Genomic DNA, 24,696 nt, shown 5'->3' with positions numbered 1-24,696 from the left:
TAATCACCTTCATGTCAAATTTATGACAGCCATATCAATGTAAGACACAGGTCGTATTGACCTTTGAGCAAGTTGTTGATTCACAAACCAAGGAGAAATGATGCAAGCAGTGACACACACACACACACACACACACACACACACACACACACACACACACACACACACACACACACACACACACACACACACACACACACACACACACACACACACACACACACACACACACACACACACACAGAACCATAGCCAAGCAAGTTGCACAGGAAAGCGCCCCTAGCCTCAGAAGAGGCAGGTTGTGCTCAGGTTCAAATGGAGGCTATAAAGAGGTGGCGGGCAGGCTGGCGTTATCCCACCACCCTGCTGTGTATTTATGGCTTCTTGAGCACCGTTAAACCCCTGGAACCCTTTCTCATCCCCTACCTGACAGGACCGGATAAGAACCTAACAACACAGCAGGTACAGTTAAAGTTTGTTTGATTTCTTTTTGTATAACCTGTGCAAAGGAAACCAAGTAATTAGTCAGTTTAATAGTTCTACTCATTAATCACTCCACTGGATGCTGGGGCTCCAGTGAGCCTCAGCATCCTTATTCTGGGGGAACTTTTGCCAAAGAATAGCAGCTCTACAAGTTTGTACATACCGCATGTGAGCTTATAGAATGGCTATTTGGGGATTTTGGAAGAGATCTGGTGTAGAATGGAAAACGTAGTGTTTAAGTGGTTAAAACAAAGAAAGTACTACTATGTTTACACACGTCCAGTGTGCAGGGACCTTTAGTCTCGCATCTACTAGACATTACAAAATACATTTAACCAAGTAATGTTTGTATACTTGATGACTTGACTTCAAACCTCTCTGACAGCTTGATAAAGGTCACATCAGCATGACAAAAGATTCACATTTTAGTTTAACATATTTCTTGCTTTACAAACTGGCATCTCTGTGATATTCGCAGGTTAACAGTCAGATCCTCCCAGTATGGACTTACTCCTACCTCTTGGTGCTGGTGCCAGTGTTTCTCCTCACAGACTGGCTGCGCTACAAGCCAGTGGTGATGCTCCAGTGTGCCAGCCTGTTAGTCACCACTGCCATGCTGCTGTGCCTGCAAGGCGTAGCAGCTATGCAGGCCATGCAGTTCTTCTATGGTGTGGTGACAGCTAGCGAAGTGGCTTATTTCTCCTATATCTACAGGCGAGTATGAGTTTATGTTGTGTGACCACAGCTGAAAGTTAAGAGATCTGGTCGTCACTTTGCCAGTGTTTTGGATAAATGCATAGAAAGTGCCAATTGTACTTTTCCATGCACTCAGCATAATAGTAAGGAGCCTTAAAGGACCACTTCACCACTTTTCAACCTATCTTCATATAATAGGTCCTCACTAATAATCATGAAAAAATGGCGCAATTCTTTTTCTACTCTGTGTCTCATAGGAGGGCTGTGGGCAGTTCAGAAACCGTCTTCCAGTGACATCATCGATGGGGAATACAAGCTAATAGAAACGGCAGGCTTTCTAGTCCTGAAAAGTTGCAATGCGAAAATGGAAGCCATCGTTCTCATAATGAAAATCTAAACATTTTTGTAAAAAAAAAAGCTTGTTTAAAAAATAATCTGCCTAATGATGATGTCACTGGAAGACTGTTTCTAAACTGCCCACAGCCCTCTTATGAGAGACAGACTGAGTAGAAAAAAATCATGCCATTTTATCATGATTATTAGTGAGGACCTATGGTATAGGTTATTTGTTTTGTTTGTAAAAGCAATATGACTCTCAGGGGGATCCCCATGCCCCACCCCTGCTCTATAGCAATGATTACTAGCATTAACCTTTTATCTAAAACATATCAATCTATAGAAAAATCAAGTTAAAGTGACGTGCAGTTGACCTACTCTCATGATGCATTATGTTTTCTGTGGATGTATCCAAGTCGCATTCCAGAAAGTAACCATATTAACATATTCAATGTGTTACAGTGTGGTGGAGGTAGACATGTACAGGAAGGCTACATCATACTGTCGCAGTGTCCAACTCCTGGGCTACACCGTTGGCTCTCTGATTGGCCAGCTGCTGGTCAGCTTCAACCTCATGTCCTATCATTACATCCTGGTGTTTACGCTGGTCCTCACCGCCATTGCCCTGCTCACTTCCTGCCTCCTGCCCATGCCACAGAAGAGCATGTTCTTCCATCGCAAGCCACCACCAGTGGTGCAAGAAGTACTCCAGTTTTTTACCTAAGTAAAAGTAGCAAGACCACAATATAGAAATACTGTATTAAAAATGTTACTTGAGTAAATGTGCAAACTATTAGCTTCGACATATAGGCTACTTAAAATAACAAAAGTAAAAGTACTCAAAACTCAAGATCTACAAGCTCACAAAGTGTTGCAGAAATTGTGAGCTTGTACATATATAGTATAAAACATAGCTTAAGTGTATTAAGTATGTTTTGTGCTAAGCATCCAAATCTAGAAAGTTACTAGTAACCAACTGTTTTCAAACTGTAGTGGATTAAATACAATATTTGCCTTAGCGTACAAGTATAAAGTACTGAGAAATGGACATCCTCAAGTAAATAAAAGCACCTTTATTCCACTGGCCACCACAGGTTCCAGGGAAGTGTACTGATGGAAGACAAAACAACTTAAACAACCCAAATATATCCTTGGAAGAGTCAGGGGGAGGAACATGTGAAAGTGCAGGAAGAGGAAGGGAAGGCGAGGTGAACCGGGCACAGCCCGAGGCTGCTGAGGGTTGTGGCCAGGTCCTACTCCAGCTGGGGAGAGATTTCCTCCAGTGCTACACCTCCCGCCAACTGCTCTACTGGTCATTGTGGTGGGCACTAGCCACCTGTGGGTACAACCAGACCGTCAACTATGTACAGGTCAGTGTCTAATGCCACACAAAACACAGGGACAGGGTGGCATCCAGTTAGCCCATTAAAGGGAGATTGCACTTTCAAGTAAAAATAAACATTTAAAAATATATATAAATATATTTCATTACTTTTTTAATATTTTATTCTATTTGAAAGCGAAATATCCTGTAAGACGTTGCTATACAACATGATTCTTTCTTTTGAAGAAGTTCAGAAGTTTTAATAAATCGGCCTCAGGTCAAAAATCAGTTCACATACCGGTATAAGAGATGTACATCTAAAAAGTCTCAAATCCCTAAAACACTTCAGCTGCTGTGGGAGCATGTGCAGCCTAACCAGAACTTTACCAGCTACAACGGAGGGGTAGAGGCTGTGTCCAATCTGTTTGGCAAGTATTGGCTATCTACTGTAAAGGCAACCAAAGCAGCAACACATTAGCAACTAAACACTGCATACGAAAACGAAATAATTGTTGAATATTAATGTTGCTAACAGAGCTGGCTTGTTGCTTTTGTTGTCAAACATGGCAACTATAAGCCTATATAAATACACATGGCTATGTTGATCACTTTTGTGAAATTGTTACCACTTCCTTGCAGGTGCTACAACAGCCTATGGTATAGGATTCATGCAGGTGAACTGGGCTCAGTGGGGAGAGTTGGCCCTGGGTGGTTTCTCTGGGCTTGGGGCCGCTACTCTCTTCCTCATGACTTTTACAGGCAACATCTGGGCCTGCTACACTGGATATGTCATTTTCAAGTGTGTGTACATGCTTCTGATTACTATAGCAATGTAAGTATGTCATCAGACAGTTCACAGGCTGAACATGTACTGTAAATGTGCACAGTTGACCCTTTTATTTCACTCTCTATATTTACATCATGATTTCCTCAGGTTCCAAATTGCAGCCGATCTGTCAATGGAAAGATATGCACTAATATTTGGCGTGAATAACTTTGGGGCATTGGTCCTTCAGACAATCATCACCTCGGTTGTGGTTGACACTGGAGGACTTGGCCTGGCCATCATACCTCAGGTCAGTTGCCAGTTCAAGGAGAGCAGAATTTGTACCATTACTATAAAGTACAGCTACAATTATTTTACATCTTAACATCTTCTTTTGCAGTTTATAATATATGCCAGCTACTTTACGGTCATCGCCATTGTATTTTCTCTGCGTGGAGTGTTCACCATTTGGAAAGTGCGGAAAAACCACGAAAAGCCAACTACTGCCAAGAAGAACCTGTGTTCGCCAGATTACCTTGAAAGTGAATTCTGAATACAGAACCTTCCACTGTTACACAATATTACGCAATATTTATATTTTATAGTAACTTCATACAAAAAATTAAAAAAAACTTTTCACAACTGGAACAGCACATATGGTTTAAATGAACAGGTCATTATATTTTTAATTAAAATTATTTTAATATATATTTACACATTAACTTAAAATTCACAAACACCCAAAGTAATTGGTTTTCAGTCATTCTGGTTTACCACGTGGGCTGAGTTCCTGAAACTATGTTCAGCACCAAGATGACCGTATCCTTAAAACTCATTTGGGAATGTGGGCCCATGTGCAGCAGGAGAACAGGAGACAGTCACCCCTGCCCTTCTCTGATGCAACACTCACCCTTCCTCTCACACACACACACACACACACACACACACACACACACACACACACACACACACACACACACACACACACACACACACACACACACACACACACACACACACACACACACACACACACACACACACACACACACACACACACACACACACACACAATACACGATTTCCTCTTCATTACAAACACCTCACAAATAAACCATACAAACTGTTTGGTTCTTGTAGCCCTCAGCTTTTCCAAGTAACAGTTCTGTCTTAATATGAAACCTTGTATGTGTGTGTTAAAGATACAAATACTGATATGCACAAAGAGCTAATTTCATCTAAGAAATATGTACAGAGTTGCAGCATAACAAATGAGATATTTGCAATAACTTAGTTATCAGCCAGTTTGAATATACATTGTGGCTCAGTGGATGCCAGACCAGTTCACAGGTTAAATAAGAGAAGACACCAACCTCTCCATCTGCACGCACCATCCCCTTTTCCTGTTTTGTAGCCATGGATGCTGTCAATGACACCGTCACTTTCTTAGTGTCACTGACATTTGTTTTCAAAATGCAATAGAAAATACATGACCTTACAAACATTGTGTGGGTTTTTTTAAAGCTACTTGTGAAACAAAACAGTGCAAGAGGTGCAAGCGCACCGGTTGTCGACCCTATATAGGGCTATTGGTGCTGATTCGATGGAGTGCTATAAGAAGGGATTTGTCGAAGAGCCTCCCGCTGGATATTGTGCAGATGGAGCTCCGGCCTGGAAGAGGGACACACACACACACACACACCCACAGGATCATGATACATGCAAGGACAGTGTCAATATTGATACGATATCATATTTTCGTGAGAAAGACATACAATCCTAGTTTTCACTCAGCCACTGGGGCTCCCTCACCAGGGCCAGTAATGGAATAGAACAATGATTGTTTTGCCAGTGCAACAAGTCAGTAGAAAAGAGGATTGCAGAGCTGTAGTAGTATATTACAGAGCTGTGCTATATATTGACAAAAGACCAGGCTGCAATATTTTTGCTGAATGTTGTAGTGATATTCGTGGACATAGATACAGAATTCTTTGTTCTGCTAAATATTGGTTCATACAAAACCTTGGAAATACATTTCTGAATGAACTACATAGTTTTAGTCTATTATCGTACATTTGGATGGAAATATTTCCTTTAACATGCAATTTGAATTTACAGTTCAGGGAGAAAATAGTTCAGACGTTATCTGAAACACCGACCATAACAATTTAAACCTTATGTACCGGTGTCCCCCAGCACCCTACTAGGCCTGGCTCTGCTCCTTTTGTCCCCACTACAACTATCGAATATAGCAGATCTACAAACTTACAACATGAATGTCCACTCTAGAATAGGGATGCTAGAGTTCATATTCTGTGAAAATATGCCAGATGTTATGAGTTTGGTGAGTGCAGCCTAGTATATAGGCTAGGGAATTTCTTTAGTAGGGAGATGTATGTATTGAAAACAATAAGAATCAGGAAGATTCGTTTTTACAGATACAAGCAGCAAAATACAATTGTGGCAAGATGATGATATACTAATGTATATGTAATTGCTTCAGTATGGTTATGTACGGTATGAATACAGTAACAGAAAAGGGGAGACCAAATTAGAACAAATCCCTATGGAAAATCAATAACAGAAAAACCATTGTTCAAGCCACAGTTATGTCTGTCTTTGATTATGGAGATGTTCTATACATGTACACTTCATTTGCTATACTGAAGCCTCTCAATGCAGTCTACCACAGTGCTTTACGCTTCATCACCGGTGATAGCTTTTATACTCATCATTGTGTTTTATATGATAAATTGGGTTGGCCTTCACTTGCCACTCAAAACATTGTGTTTTGTTTATTTATAATGCCCTGTGTGGCAAACTTCCGCTGTATTTATCCTATATTATATTAAATTCCCAAAATGGGATATCTAACACGCTCTTACATTACACTTAAAATCCCACAAATGAACAGTGAACAAGGAAAGACTTCTTTCATCTTTTATGCTCCGGACAAAAGGAGGAAAATCCAGGACTTTAGATCTGTTAACCCATTCAGGATGGGAACCACTTTTTTATTGTTATTGTTGTTTTTTTTGCGGCTTCCACCTTTATTTTATATTTTTTATAGAGGGACAGACAGTAGGCTGACAGGAAATGGGGAGAGAGATGGGGGAGTGAAATGCAATAAAGGCCGTCGGGATCGGGAGTCGAGCCCGCGGCACACTGCCAGACTGGATTACCAGCCAAGGTGCCTGGACTGCTGAGCCACGGCCCAGGCCCACTTTTGGTGTTTTAAGGATTATGTTATACTTAAACTATTAGCACCAAGTGCCGCGCTACAAGCTTTTGATCTGCTATTTTTGAAGAATCTTGAAAACATATATATATATTTAGAAGTCTTTTTTTTTAAATCAGCCTCAGGTCTAAAAGGGGTTAAACTGGTCAAAAAGTAATTTAAAACACTACTCGTAACTCGATGCAACACAGTGAATGTACCTGTTTTTTGTAACTCCAATGTATTAGCAATTAGCATTACGATCTTCTTTGCTCATCTATTTTACTTAATTGTGTTATTTGTTGTCGTTTCATTTTTGTATATGATTGTACTCAGGGCGTCCTTGCTCTCAAGGCTCTCCCCTGATTACCCCTGAGGTAAATAAAGGTCAATAAAATAAGATAACAAACCAATTTCAAACTCACCAGGAAAGGATTGCTAGCGACTCCAGGTCCAGCCATTTGCTGCCCATAGGAAGCCAACATAGGTTTGGTCTGACCATAGACTGAAAATCCTCCACCTAAAAGGGAAGATGATAAATATTCATATTAGACTAGATATCCTATTTTACCAGCGACCAGTAGAACTGTTAACATTGCAACCCTTGACACACCAAGGTGTCCTAAGATGCCTCGCTCTACCACCTGGTTGCTTAGGTACAGCAGTAGTAGATGAATCTCTCAGATTCATACAGAGGTCCACCACAATTCCTTTAGTGTCGTCTATAGCAGTGTTTCCATCAATCCCAACCTAAGTGCCACTTTAGTGTGCCGTTTGAAATGGCCAGGTGTGCCGTTAGATTTGAGTGAAAGTAACCCGGACCGACCCTCCCCCGTCCATTGTTGCGTCGTTGTTGTTGCTGCCCAACGTCCATTCAGCATAACGACCCTCGGCCATAGAAATGTTAATGCATTGCTAATGTATGGCTGATGACGGCACCGCCAGCCCCTCGCCGCCGGGGGAACAACAACAACCACTGACAGACTGCCAGACTGTAACGTGATTGGTAGGCCTACATGAAATTTGGCTTCACATTTACTGGGGATACATATAATCCGATTCCACTTTACGCAAACTTGAATGTTGTTTAAAACGTTTATTTTTTTTAATTCTCCACACAGAGTGTTTGTTAGCCTGTGTAGGCTGGAGGTAATCCGCCAATGCACACACCATTGGGTTGCTGAGGATATGCCGGAGGCTGGGGGTAGGGAGCCTGGCCAGGGAAGGGTTGTTGGAAGGTTCCACTGAAGCTGGTGGGAAGGTTGTAGGCTGCAGCATTTCCAAATCCAGCTGGCATGCTCATGGAGCCTGTACCAAATGTGGCTGTAACACAGCAGGAAATAAATGGTTATTATAAAGATAATTTAGCAACCTTTGTGTGACGCTGTAGTAGTATGACGAAGTAGTGCATTTGAAATATTGAGATACGAAATATTGAGATACGAGGTGTCTACCCGACAGCAACAATATACAGATTTTCCGTGCCTATGAGACTCATCTATATATATGACACGAGACACAATGCAAATTAATTTACACAGAGTAGTCGATGACTGCAAGTGCCTACACAAATGTGGCTCCCTTGTACAAAATGTATTTTTTTCCTGCTTCTTCCTTGCAGAATTTGTATTAGTTAAGAGTAGAGTTAGAACACATTCAAGTAGCAGAGCAGAAGTTCTACTGTAGGTAAAAGGAACACGTACAACACATTTATCTGACTTTATCTGCCTGAAAGCTAAAGGAGCGGCCAGAAAATAAAACAAAACACAAGTAAAGCCATTACTGTTGCACCCGAAAGCACAGGACTCTCTTGAAATGTGCATTGAGACACGATTTACCTACCTGTATATGGAAAAGAAAGCCATTGTTCCTACTATGAAAATGGTATGGTATGGCACTATGACTGTGTGTCAACCCTCCATGTCTTACTGTTGTGAACATTCACTACATGTAGTTGTAATTTATATTATATTGTAAATTATATATGTTGCAATTATATTCAGGTGGTACTTAATGGAAAATGAAAGCACTGCCAAAGACAGCCACAGGGGGGGAGCAGTGAGCAGAGGTGACCTACCAAAGTGAGCAGGAAGATAACCCTGCCCAAGTGGAGCCCCCATCACTCCTGTCCAGCATTGCGAGAGCAATCAGACAGACAACTGAGTCACCACCTCCATAATGTTTGCTCACTGGCCCACTAATGTATTGTAGGAGACGGACACACAGATCACATCACCTCTTACGTTCTTATTTTTTTCAGTCAAGTCAGGTAAATTATTTTGTCAAATTAATTAATCTATCTATAATTAAGTACACACACACACACACACACACACACACACACACACACACACACACACACACACACACACACACACACACACACACACACACACACACACACACACACACACACACACACACACACACACACACACACACACACACACACACACACACACACACACACACACACACACACACACACACACACACACACACACACACACACACACACACACACACACACACACACACACACACACACACACACACACACACACACACACACACACACACACACACACACACACACACACACACACACACACACACACACACACACACACACACACACACACACACACACACACACACACACACACACACACACACACACACACACACACACCTGCTGTGGCCAGGGCTGCCACTCTTCCGTTACTCTGGAAAGGGTTGGATGGTGCTGTAGCCGAACCTGCAGCTACAAATGGGTTAGTTGATGGACCTGTTGGTGAGAGTGGAGAAGTCAAAGTGAGGAGCTAAAACAGTTACGGTACAATGTGCTAAAAAACAATGACTCTAGGCCGAGTTCCCTGTACATATTGCAGCGAAAAGACCTTCATTTCAAACACAAAACTGATTTCTTATTTTGAGAGGGGCCCAAATGACCACTGTGACACTACAGTGGTTCAGTCAAACCTAAAGTTCTCAATTTCTCCAAAACAAATTTAAAGTAGTGTGCCCAGTCCTCTGCATAGATTTTTCTTTAAGAAAAGAAAGGAGTGTTTTATTTGCCTAATCCATGCTCTGAGTCTGAATGCAGCCTAGACTAGTGTTCAGTTAGTCAGCTTGGCTGCTCCTTATACATGTTTCATTGGGCTGCCCGGGGAACTCATGCTGTGGAGCAAAGTCAGTCATCTAAATTAAATCAAATTAAACTTAAATTTCAGGGAAAAAAAGTTCATAAAATAATAACCACCAGTACACTTTGATAAATGACTTTGGCCAGACCCTGCACTCCTTTAGAGCTATATTTAGAGAAAGGTGAGGGTGAAAGGGGTTATCAATATCAGCTTTTAAAAAGCCTAAACGTTTCTCACCTCCAAAACCCTGGGGCATGCTGGGTAGAGTCTGCTGTGCTTGGCCATATGATGGCCCTGTCCCGGAGACAAACACGCCCCTGCAACGTGAGATTGCATTGACTTTATGAAGTTTAATCTTATCGAATCATGAGTTGAGTGAATCGTTACATCAAAAGCGTCTTACCCTTGTGAGGTACTGGTGTTGTTGTAAGCACTGTTTGGTGGTGTTGAATAACCGAAGGTGGTATCGAGTGCAGCTAGAGCAGCGTAGCGGTCTCCCCTGGGCATTGCTACGGGCTGGCTCTGCGGAACACCCCCCACTCCTGTGGCTGAGCTCACTGTGTTGGGAATAGCACTTCCTGGTAAACGAGCACACAAAAGCAAGGCTGCGTTCAGTGTCAATGGATTGCGTGATTCTAACGTTCATGCATTGAGTGTAAGGTTCTCAAATTCAACCTACTGTACATACTGAGAATGCCTTTAGTAAATTAAATGTAAGCCGTAATTAAACCAAGCCGTAAACGACATACCATACCATTTTCCCCTCGGGAATTTTGTAGCATTGAGCGGAAAGTTATGATGACTAAAATTCTCCAATGAACCAATACAAATTACTTTTCTTCCTGAAAATAGGGGGCCACTCTGCATATTCCATGGTAAATGGAATGAGCCGGGATCAAAACAGTAACCTTCCGGCTCCCAGGTGGCCATTTTACCTCCTGAGCCACTGCTGCCCGTAGGCTAAGTGGATTTGAGGCTTGAGGGACAATTCTAGGAAAATTTTAAAATAGCAAAAGAAAAAGTTTGGGGTGCCTGGTGTCTCAGATGATGGCTTGGCTCTCCCATCTCTGCTCATGGTTCACTGTATCTCTGCACTGACCTACCTGGGATGGAGCCCAGAATGACAAATGCCAAACTAATATTAAAAAATAAAACAAAAATGCTGTTGCATAAATGTGTCCATTTATGAGGCCTTTTTCATGTGTTTATTTACCTCTCAAGTAAGGTGAGGTAAATAAAGGTGAGGTGAAAAAAGACATTCAATGAGTGCTTGGCATTCCCTCTTTTTATTGAGTATCTTTGAGCCTTGCACCTGCAAGAATTCACCCTTCTAAATTGGAGTGTTTTTCTGCTTCGGCAGTCTTTGTTTCTCCCAATTATACTTAATCCAACGAACATTTCAACCAAGCTACCACCAGGGCTGAGGGTCGCAAGGGTCTTTTTAGCCCCTCCTATGTCCAGCTTTTGGTGTATGTAACCCAATTTTTGTCCCAAGACAAACATGAATGGACATTAATTTGACAATGAATGGACAATTTTGAGTGTTTGTGTAAACACAAACATTGCGTAACACAAACTTTGACGACGAAGGTGAGGACGCAAATTCTGATTGGCCAGAATGAGATGATGTATGACGATGTACGATGATAAGAGCGCCCCTCACGTGATTTTTACAATTATTATTATTAATAATATTATTATTAGTGTTTCCTTTTCTTGTGTGTGTGTGTGTGTGTGTGGGGGGGGGGGGGGGGTAGATTCTCTAAAAAGCAAGGCTTTTGCACACCTACAGGCGACAGGTGCGTAGGAGAGGGTACGGTGCCCCAAAAATGAAAAAGGAACAAACACCCGCACACTGTCTTCAAATGCAGTGACCAACTTTTATTTCAGGGATACAGCATGAAGGCCGCATAGGCCGAAACGTTGCTGTATCCCTGAAATTTTGTTCATTTTTGGGGGAAGATTCTCAAAATGGCAACTATTTCAAGACAAGACATCTTGTCGAAAACAGAGTGGGTTAGGCAGGAGAAGAGGTTTACCTTGCTCCGTATTAGCAGAGCTAAAGTTGTTATCCAGGTTGGCCAGCGCAGCATATTTATCAGCACTGGCACTAGCACTCTCTACAGCCTCTCCTGTGGAGTTACTCTGGGATGTGGAACTGAAGGATCCAAAATCAGCACTACAGGATTTGGGGAAGTTGTCAAAATTAGCAAAAGTGGCATTAGCTAGTCCTCCCGAGGAGCTACCTGTGTGTGAGAAGGAGAGATATTGCAGAGTCACAAGAGGGGCCCTGGGGGGCTGGTTTTATGACGCAGCATCAGCAGTAACACTCCCTTAGTGAGGAGGGAGAGAGAGAACTGAAAGGAGGGGCAGGGATTGCAGGGGTCTAGGTCTGAAACACTGAATGACGACAGCCATTTTATGTAGACTTAGCACTCTATAATGTACTGTATACTCATAGCTTCACTGTACAGATATTCTACTGTTAGATGATTCTTGATGACTATTTCTATGTATTACCATGTGTTGCTCTTGCTACCGCTCACTCTGCTAAATGCCAAAATTGTAATTACAGTGTCCATAATGCACCAGTAAAACGAGTGTTTCGTTGAACCTACATCAATGAATCAGTTTGATTTTTTTAATCAATAAACATTCTAGTTAAAGAGTAGACTTATGGCAGGACAGCGCACAGGAAAAGAAGTGTCCTAGTTTTGTGAACCATTCCTTGGAATTAATTGAGTTATGACAAGGCCATCGCATTAGGCTGAGGATTAAGTTTAGATTCATCGTGGACCAAACAGGTGGTGCTGAGGTCTTGAACATTACATACATTGTTAGAGATGTTTCAAGGCATTCCAATACATGTTTACAATACTAGTCCCAAGAACTGCTTTATGTGATCATGAATCTGCTCCTCATTACCTTTTTATTGGCTCTAACCATTATAATACTTCTTAATAGTGATAATAATCAACTTAATTTTAATGATTGAGGGTGCTCCTTTGAGGTTCAGACGTACATACACCCACAATGACATATGTATGTATTGTAGACACATATTTCCAGAGAGCCAGAGAGAAAGAGAGCAGGAGCTACAGAGAGGTCTGGGTGGTTGGTACGCAGTCAGAGGAGAGGGCAGAAGCTGTTAGGAGGGCCCAGTGATAAAAGACTTACTGTGAGCAGCCAGGAGAGACAGAGCAGTGGCAAACTCACCCACACTGCAGCTGGATGAGAGGACAGTGAACACTGGCAACCAAAAGGTGAAGGAAGGGGTAGGAGAATTGGGAAATGAGAGGTGCAGGGTGAAAAGAAAAAAGAAAAGCAAAACATCAACAGAGCCAAAAGGAGAAAATAAAATAATGTTAATCAAAGAAGCATAGTAACTGTCAAAGCAAAAGGTGTAAAAGATACGAGTGAATAGAGACAGAGTTGACGCCAGGCAGGCAGGCAGGCCAGCACAGATGGCTGACGGAGCACGAAAGAGAGTGGAGGTTTATCCTTAAGCCAATAGATGTCCAGGGGTCATGGTGCAGCTGCACACTAGTTATAATGCCACCAGAGGGCAGTGCGGTATTGACAACCTCTGTTTACCATGGTTCAGGGATAGGGGGCTAAACTGTCAGTGTTTAATGAGTGATCAGAAGCCAGTCAGAGAGTATGAGTGAGACAGACTGTTATTAAAGCGAGGCAGCCAGTCACAACAGACAAATGGCAAACAGCCATTGTGTATGAGCAGAAGTGTGCTCTGTGCTGTATTACTGTAACGGAGAAGCTCATTGTGATACCATGTAGGACTGGAAGAGCAGAAATGAGGACAATGAGAACAGATGAGTCCATTTGAACACAGTGACAATCAGTAGGACAACAGTTAGAACACAGGTGACATGTTTGGGTAGAACATGACAGACCAAAATGGAAAGTTAGTTGAAAACACACATGGCTAATGCACTCTATGTGAACAAAAGTGCATATTTATATATATATATACTGTGTGTGCATCTGTTGCAGTATGATAATGTCCTCCTGTAATGTTGAGCTACATTTTGTCTGGTGAATGGTGTTTTTGCGCTACCTGTGCTTGAGGGTTGCAATGAGGCTTTGGGAGCGGAGGAGGGGAAAGCACACGATGACCCAGATGCGCTGCCAAACGCATCAAAGTTCGCAAAGTCTGCGTTAGAATTCTGAGACGCTGGCGGTCATGTCAGGACATGGACGAACACAAATGGACAGAAAGGACAACACAACATAATGTAATGTTAAGGTAATGTTAACAAGGATGGCTTGGATTTACACAAATCATGACTAGAGGCATGGACAATGATTACAATACATATACACATACAATGAATGGTGCCCTAAATAGGAAAGCTAATGACAGAGTGGTGTTGACTGACAATGATAGACGTGGTAGCGGTAATGGCTGTGGAGAGTTTCTGAGGTTTACCTTCTCCCACCGGACACTGTCTGTCTGGACCACTGGCTGAGCACACAAGGATACTAGGGTGAGTGTGTGTGTGTGTGTGTGTGTGTGTGTGTGTGTGTGTGTGTGTGTGTGTGTGTGTGTGTGTGTGTGTGTGTGCACGCACGCACGCTATTGTAGTGCGTGTTTATACCTCCTGTGTGGATCTCTGCGGATGCCTCTTTACTTACTGCATTAGGATGGGTCTTGATGGCTCGTTGAGGAGGAAATGAGAGGACATTATCCTCCAACACGCAAACACCAACAGCTTTATGTTAGAACCATTAGTAACCATGGAGAAGTCTAAGTCCACATGTCTTCTGTTGGTGTCCTATAATACCCTACCGGGTCTTGCAACCACCGATATACATTGCTAACAGACTAATAAATTACCATATTCTTGCAGAACTGGTCAGATGAGGTTTGTGTATTTTGTGTTGTTTAAAAACATCAGTATTTTCCAGGTATTCACACTGTCAAAATCAGTCACTCAACCAGTGCTTACGTGGGTGGCTGTTGAAATGTGCAAAGTTAGCAAAGTTGCCACCGGTGCCTGCATTTTGGGTTGGCGGGGCAGCAAAGATGTCTCCACCCAGGTCACTGAGGAGGTCAAACTTCTTCTCATGGAACTGCTGTTGGTGGGCCTGGACACGACTCACCACCGGAGACTGACAGAGACAAGACAAATAGTGAGTGAGTGAGTGAGTGAGTGAGTGAGTGAGTGAGTGAGTGAGTGAGTGAGTGACTGTAGTGAGTGAGTGAGTGAGGGAGTTAGTGTAGTGAGTGAGTGAGTGAGTGACTGTAGTGAGTGAGTGAGTGAGGGAGTTAGTGTAGTGAGTGAGTGAGTGAGTGAGTGACTGTAGTGAGTGAGTGAGTGAGGGAGTTAGTGTAGTGAGTGAGTGAGTGAGTGAGTGACTGTAGTGAGTGAGTGAGTGAGTGAGGGAGTTAGTGTAGTGAGTGAGTGAGTGAGTGAGTGAGTGAGTGAGTGAGTTAGTTTGTTTGTTTAAGGGCGGATTCACACTGAGGCTATTTGATTCAAACTGTTCCCAGATACAATTGCCTGGTCCCTGCTGGCCATGATTCACAATAGGGACTTTAAGCAACGACTGGTTTCTGGACGGCTCCGCTAGGCGGAAGTACGGCGGCTATGACGCAATCACTGTAGCTGTGAAAATCGTTAAGCAAACAGTCGTCGGCGACGGCGACATTGGTTCCCATGGTGACGTGTCTATGCAGCATGTGTCAAACAACACTTTTTTTTACACCCCGTCGCGCGTCAGCTAACTTGCCGATATTGCTTAATTCTTACATGCGCTGCACATGATCAGCAGTGGAAAGAGGAAGGTGCTGGAGCAGTCTTTTAAAACCACATTACACAGCATAAGAGAGGTGATGGAGCAATCAGTGTAAATGTATGACAGCTATAATTTCAATAAACATGGTTATGACATAGCGTTGTAGACACTACGTGTAAGTGTGGGTTCTGCCAGGGCTGCGACGGCAAGCAGGTTTAATCCATTTCCGGTTGCCGTAGCTGACTGCCGTAGCCGTCGTTGCTTTAAGTCCTGAGATTCTACAGCACCCGAGTATACTTAATTGAACTGTAATGGTGCTTATGTGCCTCAGAGGGGCGCTGTGGACTATGGGGCTTTGGAAGACAGAGAATGTCATGTCACAGAAGAAGTCACTTTAGTTTAAATAAAATAAAGTTTGACTGTTCCTGACGTTGTCTTGAGTTATAATAATAATAACATAACAGTGTGCACTGATGGTCTTTGAAATAATGCAATGTAACGTTGTCGCTCGTCTGTATGACGGTGACGTCACTCTCCTTGGTATTCTTTTTAAGATATTGTTTTGGGCTTTTTGCCTTTTTATTGATAGATTACAGTAGTTTGACAGGAAAGGGGGAGAGATGGGCATCGGGACTCGAACCTGCGACAAGCTGTTACCAGCCTAGGTGCCTGGACCACTCAGCCGGCCCAGGCCATCCTTGGTATTTATATTCTTTAAACGTTTTTTTGTAGCTTTAGCCTTTATTCTATTTATATTTTAGAGATAGTAGGCCGACAGGAAATGGGGAGAGAGATGGGGGGATGACCTGCAGTAAAGGCCGTCGAGATTGGGAGTCGAACCCGTGCTACACTGCCAGACTGGATTACAGCATTCACTCTACCGCAACATCTGCTAAGTGGTCCTGAGTGCGCACCCGGGACCATAGTGTGAATCTGTACTATATTTGCCCAAATTAGGATCTTATGCACTTTTGGAGACAGCGTGCGCCGTGCAGGCAAAAGACAAATCAAAGTTTACCTGCATTTGCAGCATACGTGGACCGTCAACTATGCATGTGTTTGAGTAGAGTATATCTAACCTGATTAGGAGGAGTATTCTTATTGAGATGCAGGGAGGGGACCGACTCCCCCAGCAAGGATTTGAGTGGTCGGACCTCTGGGGTGCTGCTGGTGCTGCTGTTGGAGGAGCCAGAGATGGAGGCATGGACCGAAGACACCGCCTTGGTCTGTTCTGGAGGGACATACCTGAGGAGGCAGTTTAAACAGCCAGTCAACCCATCATAGACAATACTTAGGGGTATGATGATGATAGAAACAGTGGTGTAAAGTACATTTACTCAAAATAATCTTGATACTTTTACTTTGTTAAACATTCAATACTCAAGTGAGGCTCAACTGGCTACTATATTGCTTGCCTACAAGGTATCGCGATAGTAGCTTATCGGATACAGCAGTAGTGCTGCTGGTAGTGACTATAACATACAACTAGCAGCCAGGGTCCCACATGCACCCACCTTCACTTATAGTCAGGGAATATTATCAGCATAATGTCAAATCTGGGAATACATTTCTTACCAAGAATTTTCTTCACCCATGTGTTTGTAAAGGTGTCTACTAACATATCCCACATTGGTTTATATTCAACCACCCTAGGGGATCTTTTGACAGCTACTGAAAGTTGGGGTACCATACACGCATTATAAGGCAAAATGTTCTAAATAGCATTATGCTTTACGTAGCATGTGACGTGTCAAACTAGGGGGTTTTCATCATTCTGAATCCAAGCATTAGTTTTGCACGAAAAACACTCATTGGGTTAAATTCGGCCAAAGACACTTGCCCAAATGTGCCCAAATGTGCTGACCTCATCACATTTGTGATGAGGTCAGCAAATTTGGGCATTTGGGCTATGGCCTTTTTAAGCCCAAGGAGTGTTTTTCGTGCAAAACTAATGCTTTGAATGGATTCAGAATCATGTTAACACCCTAGTTTGACACATCACATGCTACTTAAAGTACAATGAATTTTTTAACATTTTGCCTTATGATGGTTGTATGGTACCCCAACTTTCAGCAGCTATAAAAAATTCCCCTAGCGTGGTTGAATAGAACGCCCCGGAACGGATTAGTTCTTGCTATGATGTGTATAGGGAAGGGAAGGGATAATCCCTGCGACAAAACCTGCGATCAGCGATGGTGATCAGTGTGGTGTGGATTCACGTATTAATAGGCTATAAAGATGGCATTTTATGCCATTCTGAGCATAAATAAGACTAATAACCCTGTGCGCGTGCACGTGTACCGCAGATTATCATGTACGCTGTTTCTACAATGAGAGGCTTATGGATGCTAGCGGCGGATGCTAACCAGTATCAAAGGCTAATTTCTTTTTAAATGTTTTTAATCAAATCTCGTGTTTCTTGTGGATGGCTCAGGTGACCTTAATAACTTTTCACGAGATACAGTTTGGCACAGATACCACGGTTAAAGGCATGTGAAATGACAAAAATCTTAATTTTCAGGATTCCAATTAAAAAATAGCAAAACATAATTCAGGATTTCAATTCAAATATAGCTAAAATAGCCGATCTACAAGAGTAAAACGCATCGCACAGCGATGCGTTTTGAGCTTGTAGATCGGCTATGTTTGCTACAACAGTAATATGCAATGTGGCCCTCTGGCCTCTGGAGTGAGTGTGGAAATAGTGGCCCTCTCCATCGTCAAAGTTGCCCACCCCTGGACTATAAGTTTCTCCAATTATGCCTTAGTGACTCACCGGGCCAGGAAGTGTGGGATACGAAGGGCAGCGAACTGGTCCCTTTTGTAAAAGGGGGTCTACTCTGGCCTCAGGGTGAACTGGTCCCTTTTGTAAAAGGGGGTCTACTCTGGCCTCAGGGTGAACTGGTCCCTTTTGTAAAAGGGGGTCTACTCTGGCCTCAGGGTGAACTGTGCGCTTTTGCGAAGCATTACATTTAATTATTTAATCAATACATGCTACCACCGAAAATTAAGATAACAATAAATGTGCATATAGTCGCTGTCGGGCAGATACATCTTATCTACATATTTTAACTTTTAATTATATTTTCGTAAATGAAACTTGACACAAAATCATCAAAAGTAGCAGTAGTAGCAGATACACAAGCTCGAAAAGTGCTGTGTTCCGACTTTTTAGATCTGCTACTTTTTGCTACTTTTTAATTTGAATCCTGAAAAGTAATATGTTTAGGACATATGAGGTTTCCAGAGTTGATATATGCAACCAGACTGTAGTAATTGTCACAATTTATAATTTTTCGTCTAGAGTAACCCTAAACTTTGACGCACTACTTGTCCCAGTTTTGGCGGCACGCTCTTGAGCTATATGTCAAATCGACCGGCTTCATCGGAAATTACACTATAAAAGCGCCACGTTTAGAGCTTGCATATCGCTGTAGTATGATCAGGGCATTCATTTACGAATATATGGAGATAAGAGGTTTGTGCCCGACAGCAATGGTATAGAAAGGAAGACCTTCATTGCACAGCATGTCTAAGAAATAATTGCCACATTACAACATACCCACAGCAAATCAACCTCATATATCATGAAAATTAAAGCAAGGTCAATCAATCAATCAATGGTACAGTATATTCATCTTAATAAACCTCTTAGCAAGCAGATTGCACACCTCATACGCAGATGAACACAATGATGCATTTTTTTCCATCCAACAATATAGGTCTGTAGCTGAAGCAGGCTTGTATGACCTACATTCTATGCATTTAAACAAGTGTCTGGTGCTCGCCTGCGGCCAACTGCCTGTGAGGCATTCCAAGACAGCGGGAGGAAAAAAATAATAATCAAAGACAAAAATCATATGACTGCCGTGCCTGAGGACTATCCTCTATGCTATCAAATATTAAACATTTTCTCACCATCTCTTCTTCTCGTATTTCTCTTGAAGGAACTCTTTGACTTTCTGAGGTTCTCTGAAGTCTGGTATTGAGGAGGTTCTGTCGTCATAAAGGCCTAGCCACAACGGTTTGCAAACCTAGAACAGACATGTTGGAAGAATGGCTTTAGACGATAATTCAGTTATAATTTTGTAGAACCTCAGTAGTAGACAATATCACAAACATATATCACCAAAATCAGCTACCTTGAGATTCTGGTATGAGGTACGGTCGCCCCTAAACCATCTCGCCTCTCGATCTTTTCCGCCGACCTTCTTTATTTGAACCGCGGTTCTTGTATTCTTTATTTTGTTTTACTGAGAATAAGGTTAGAAATACGTTTAGAGTTAGGCATAGTTTTACTGGGGTTACGTGTAGGTATATAGGGTTAGGTTTAGGCAGTTTTACTGAGGTTAAGAATAAGGTTAGGTTTAACCGTTTAAGCATAGGTTACTTTAGGAATACCAGGACGCGCAGTTCCGCCGGCTGTAGCCCGGGGCCAGTTGGTAAAGGGGTGAGTTGGTAAAGGGGCCAGTTGGTAAAGGGGTGAGTTGGTAAAGGGGCCAGTTGGTAAAGGGGCCAGTTGGTAAAGGGGTGAGTTGGTAAAGGGGCCAGTTGGTAAAGGGGCCAGTTGGTAAAGGGGCCAGTTGGTAAAGGGGCGACTCGTCTGCTATTCCAGATTCTAACCAAAGTAAAATATTACAGATGGGAAGAGTCTCCCAGAAATGCTTACATAAACTTAAATGTCCCAAAGTCAAAATAAGTCAAATTTTAATACATTTGGACAGTAACGTCATCAGGCATTCACAAGCAGATTTCTTATATTGTTCAACATTCATTGCAGGTCTTGAACCGTGGCACACTGGCCTGTAATTCTGTCACTTGACTTTACTATACAATTTGGCAGTTGATAAATCAAAAAATTATCATGTCACTGCATGTCACTGCATCTGTCTGAAGCAGTTTGCCTAGACCAAATCCAACAGTGTTGTGACATGTAATACAATCAATGGCTTGCTCCAGGGATTAGAATTAGAGAGTCCTGATGTCTGCAATGTATGTAATTTAGAATTGTTGCTGAAACATTAATATTACCTGGACATTTTTAAAATGCTAAGGATTCAAGCTCTACACCTTTTATTTTATACCTTCCAGTATAAAATTGTCTTAAAATGTATGTTATTATTTTATGTAAGAGCACAGACAATCTGCTGAGATAATCTATAATATATTGTATAATAGTATAGGCTGGAATATGTTACTGATAAAACAAAAACACTGCCTTCAGGATTTAAGCGTCTCCAGATCATTGTCTATGAAAATAAATTGCATTCAATTATTGTTCTATATTGTTAAGGATCTTGCCCACTGAAGTCTGAATTTGTGTATGTGTTTTTGAAATCCGTCATCAAACAAAAGTCGTTATGCACACCCACCTTGCGCATCGAGTTTGATGTGTATTAATCTATTGGTTGTAAAACATTCCGCAGATAGACAGACAGACAGACAAACAAACAGAACTATCTATATATCAAACTGGGCATCATGGACCAGTTTGATGCCGACAGCAGCTGACAGTACGCACTACACATGTCATCCATACACTTGAAGAGTATCACCCCATCGGAAAAGTGCAAGCTAGGCAATGAGCCTTTCCTGTATCCACAGAATTCATTCTTCAGCGTAGGTTATAGCCTGAAAACAATGCAACATAGACAAGAGAGAATGCGAAAAAATGCATGAAATCAGACATGGTCCGAATTATTTTACGACGAACGATACTTTCGGGGGTAGTGTGTAAACGTGATTGACACAACGTGAACTCGTATTCTTTATTTTTTTAACAATTTTGGATGAAAGATTTGGCCTCAGTCAGTGGGCAAGTTCCTTAGGGTGAGGTTCATCCATCCCAGAGGATGTATCTTTCACTGGATCATCCAACATTTCTATTGTGAAATAGAGCAATGCCAACTGGGAAGCAGAAGCTATTATAAGCTGTATCAAAATGGAAGGGCAGGTAGACACACAGGAGGCTGAAGGTTGATGATGGATAAATCCTTCAAGGTTGCTATATATATATTGATGCTGCTGCGGTTTTCAACTTATTTATTTACCCCCCCCCCCCCCTTCGCACCTGACACAAATATGAAACATTAAACAAACAGAAAACAGCAGAGCCCCACTTAGGTTTTTTTTTAGAATGCCTTTTCCCCAATTTAAAATCCAACTTGGCAGATTAAAGTGTTTGTGTTTCAATAGTAAAGTAAATAAATAACAGCAGCAGCAGTGTATTTGGCATAAGACTCCAAGCCGAAACAGACAGCAACACCATCTATGAAAGAGCACCACTGTCTTGCTGGTCTATTCTCACAGCTGAGCTCACACACACTTGGCCTATAAATCCCATTTCACAGGATTAGGCAAATATCCAAGGAATGCTACCCAAAACCCAAGCAAGCTGTGAAGAGGAGCCAGCTGCATAAACTCAGCCTGAGTCTGGTCTGAGCTTAAACTTGTCTGAAATGCTCTAGTTTGAGTACTTTTATTACCAAGTGAGCATATTAATTGACATTTTACAAATGTTCATAAAAACATGTAACTGTCATTATTAATATTTAGAAACAATTATTTCTTGTTCTTTCTTGCATGCAGGCAACTATTTGTAATCAAATTAGTTGATTTGGTCAAACCACAACCAGCTTTAATACTTCCCACCTATTGATCTAGTCAGCTACAAATTTACACCAGTTTGTCCTTTATAAGACATTAATACAATCATTTCTATTTTTATTTCGCCATTTGTATTAAATTATGCATTCAAATTGGTATCGCCCCAATACCAATCCCTACTCTTGTTTTGTAGATTGTCAGTCGGTAAAGAAACAGGGGGGTCTACAGGACAACTACTGTAAGTGCAGCATGGTGGCATACAGTAGTACCGTGGTTCCCACACTTTTTAGTCCGTGACAGAAAAGAGAAATTAGACATTCCACCGGGACCCAAAATTAGTGAAAACTAGAGCGGTGCCGGCGGGGCCTCTACGGCGGTGCACGTTGGGCACTGGCCTACTTGGAACGATGCAAGTTGGAAATGCATGGCCCACCCAGATATTATGCGTTGGAGAATCTACATCGGTGCCCGTTGGGCACTGGCCTACTTGGAACAATGCAAGTTGGAAATGCATGCCCCACCCAGATATAATGTTTGTGTCCCTTTTATGCCCATATATGGAGTTCTTTGTCAGGCATGCCCAAGTATGGAGTCTATGCAGATGTCAGAATGATGTCAGAATGAGGCCAGCTCCATATATGGACCCTGGGCAAGGGCCTTTTTGGGGCGGTTCTGGACAACCGTGGGTCCGACCGACCGACCACGGGCCACTGCACCCCCTGTGGTGTGTGGATCGCGAGTGTCGAATTTGAAGTCGGTGGGGCGAACGGTTACGTGGATTACACACAGACAGACAGACAGACAGAGACTTGGTGCATTTATAGATAGACTAGACCTGTATGTGCCCGCCGCCGTCGCCCACCGGCCTACTTGGGAACGATGCAACTTGGGAGCTTAATAAACGAAAGTCCTCAATTTTAGACATGTGTTGCTGTGTCGGCTATGTAATGATGGCTTGTTGTCAGCCTGGATGCATTTGACACAGCACATAACTGGAGATCTCTGTGGCTGTGTGCCTGTGTGTGGCAGCCTGTGAGAAGTGTGCAAACTGACTGTGAGAAGTGTACTTGGCTGGGTGTAAGCAGACCTAGGATTCCATGCACGGACAAAAGAAGCTGTCTGCCGGGGTCTCTTCCGGGTTTTTAGACAGCTGGTGGATGGAAATGAAGCTCCACCCAAGCGGCAGATTGCCACGCCGGCCTGATTCCCGGAAAAGCTTGCCCCAGTGGCATCCTTCCGCGTTCAGGTCTGCCCAGGCTGAATTCGGCCCACTGGAAGAGCCTGATTGGTTGAGCCTCAATTGGCTGAGGCAGAGGCTGGAAATTGTGCGTGTGTCGAATGTGAAGTCGGTGGGTCAGTTCTCGAGTTACGTGCATTACACACACACACACGCAGACAGAGACGTGGCACATTTATAGTAGGATAGCAAGTAAATTCAAGAAATTACATAGAAACATCTTTTAACACTCCGACTGCGAAAACCGTATTAACACAATCAAGTCCTTCAAAATAGGAGCTCTGGGGTGCCGGAAAGATATGGCCGCTTTTACTCTGAAACCCACGACCCGGAAACAATCCGCTAAATAAGTGTGCTTTACATTGCTAGCTTACATTGCTATCGTTTTAATTTATACGATATAGAATCCAAAAAGTGTTCATATTTTGCGGGAGAGACGGATGAGGAGCAGAAATGAAGCGCCAGTATATGGATCCGTTCAGAACCACGGAGAGCGCCCTGGATTAGGAGAGACGAGTCATTCTTCCTGGCGCACTAACAGCTAAGGCAACGGTAAGATAATATGACTGCAGACAGAGCGTAGCATATACGGTAGCCGAAAGGCAAACTGACAAAAAGAAGAAAACAAAAATCGAGTTGGAACGATACACAGTGACAGACACGTACATGTCTCCGATCCGTCATCATCATCGTCAGAAAAGTTCATGAAGCACTGTTTGGGAAACAGTGCAGTAGTAAATAGACGGTTTCCAAGGCAAGCGTAGTCAAGCACAGGGTCACACGTCCCAACATGCAGCAGTGAGCTTAACAGTCAGCAGAGGGGCAGAGCCCGGCAGACGTTTGGCATGCCTACCTCATTGCCATGTTTCTGTAGGAACTCAATTTCCTGTTGTGTGAAGGTTGTCATGGAGATTGACTTCACTCTGTGGGGTGGGTTCAGCCCTCGTCTGGGATGGATGGGAAGTGAGAGAGATTGAGAAAGACGGACAAAGAAAGAAAGAAAGAAAGAGGCAGGGGTTAATTTAATTTGAACACATCTCACATCCAACACTCATCATGTCCCTGTGGACGACAACGTCCAGATCCCACTTGTCAGGTCAGACCACTTAATTAGCAATGAGCTGACTT

At 42.7% G+C, this 24,696-nt stretch overlaps 2 protein-coding genes across 7 annotated transcripts in view; one reads left to right on the top strand and one right to left on the bottom strand.

The window, feature by feature from the left end:
- Window positions 1-315: 315 nt before the first annotated feature.
- Window positions 316-4,161, top strand: slc19a3a (solute carrier family 19 member 3a; the record flags this gene model as incomplete). Its single annotated transcript, XM_080771945.1, has 8 exons — window positions 316-462; window positions 962-1,197; window positions 1,978-2,218; window positions 2,739-2,885; window positions 3,189-3,267; window positions 3,479-3,671; window positions 3,774-3,915; window positions 4,006-4,161. 8 exons carry the CDS (start codon window positions 316-318, stop codon window positions 4,156-4,158), a joined length of 1,338 nt encoding a protein of 445 aa, XP_080628071.1. The 3' UTR covers window positions 4,159-4,161.
- A 100-nt stretch (window positions 4,162-4,261) lies between these two features.
- Window positions 4,262-24,696, bottom strand: part of LOC308321123 (arf-GAP domain and FG repeat-containing protein 1-like) — a 33,720-nt gene continuing 13,285 nt past the window's right edge. The window contains exons 2-14 of one of the 6 annotated variants that reach the window (XM_080771934.1): window positions 24,422-24,515; window positions 19,644-19,759; window positions 16,805-16,970; window positions 14,936-15,098; window positions 14,044-14,160; window positions 12,008-12,214; window positions 10,372-10,546; window positions 10,206-10,285; window positions 9,515-9,610; window positions 7,993-8,145; window positions 7,248-7,342; window positions 5,170-5,276; window positions 4,262-5,028 (exon numbers count right to left, since the gene is read on the bottom strand). In XM_080771934.1, coding sequence (XP_080628060.1) covers window positions 5,217-5,276; window positions 7,248-7,342; window positions 7,993-8,145; window positions 9,515-9,610; window positions 10,206-10,285; window positions 10,372-10,546; window positions 12,008-12,214; window positions 14,044-14,160; window positions 14,936-15,098; window positions 16,805-16,970; window positions 19,644-19,759; window positions 24,422-24,515 — 1,522 coding nt within the window. In that variant the 3' untranslated portion in view covers window positions 4,262-5,028; window positions 5,170-5,216. Of the gene's footprint in view, window positions 5,277-7,247; window positions 7,343-7,992; window positions 8,146-9,514; window positions 9,611-10,205; window positions 10,286-10,371; window positions 10,547-12,007; window positions 12,215-13,184; window positions 13,218-14,043; window positions 14,161-14,935; window positions 15,099-16,804; window positions 16,971-19,643; window positions 19,760-24,421; window positions 24,516-24,696 lie in introns of all 6 variants that reach the window. The other 5 variants (XM_080771935.1, XM_080771933.1, XM_080771936.1 and 2 more) reach the window with 5 other exon arrangements.

The sequence above is a fragment of the Protomyctophum bolini genome, assembly GCF_963924005.1.
Source record: "Protomyctophum bolini genome assembly, chromosome: 9".
Lineage (NCBI taxonomy): Eukaryota > Metazoa > Chordata > Actinopteri > Myctophiformes > Myctophidae > Protomyctophum > Protomyctophum bolini.
Note: the sequence above shows the minus strand (reverse complement) of the source record. Positions and strands in the feature narration are given on the sequence as shown.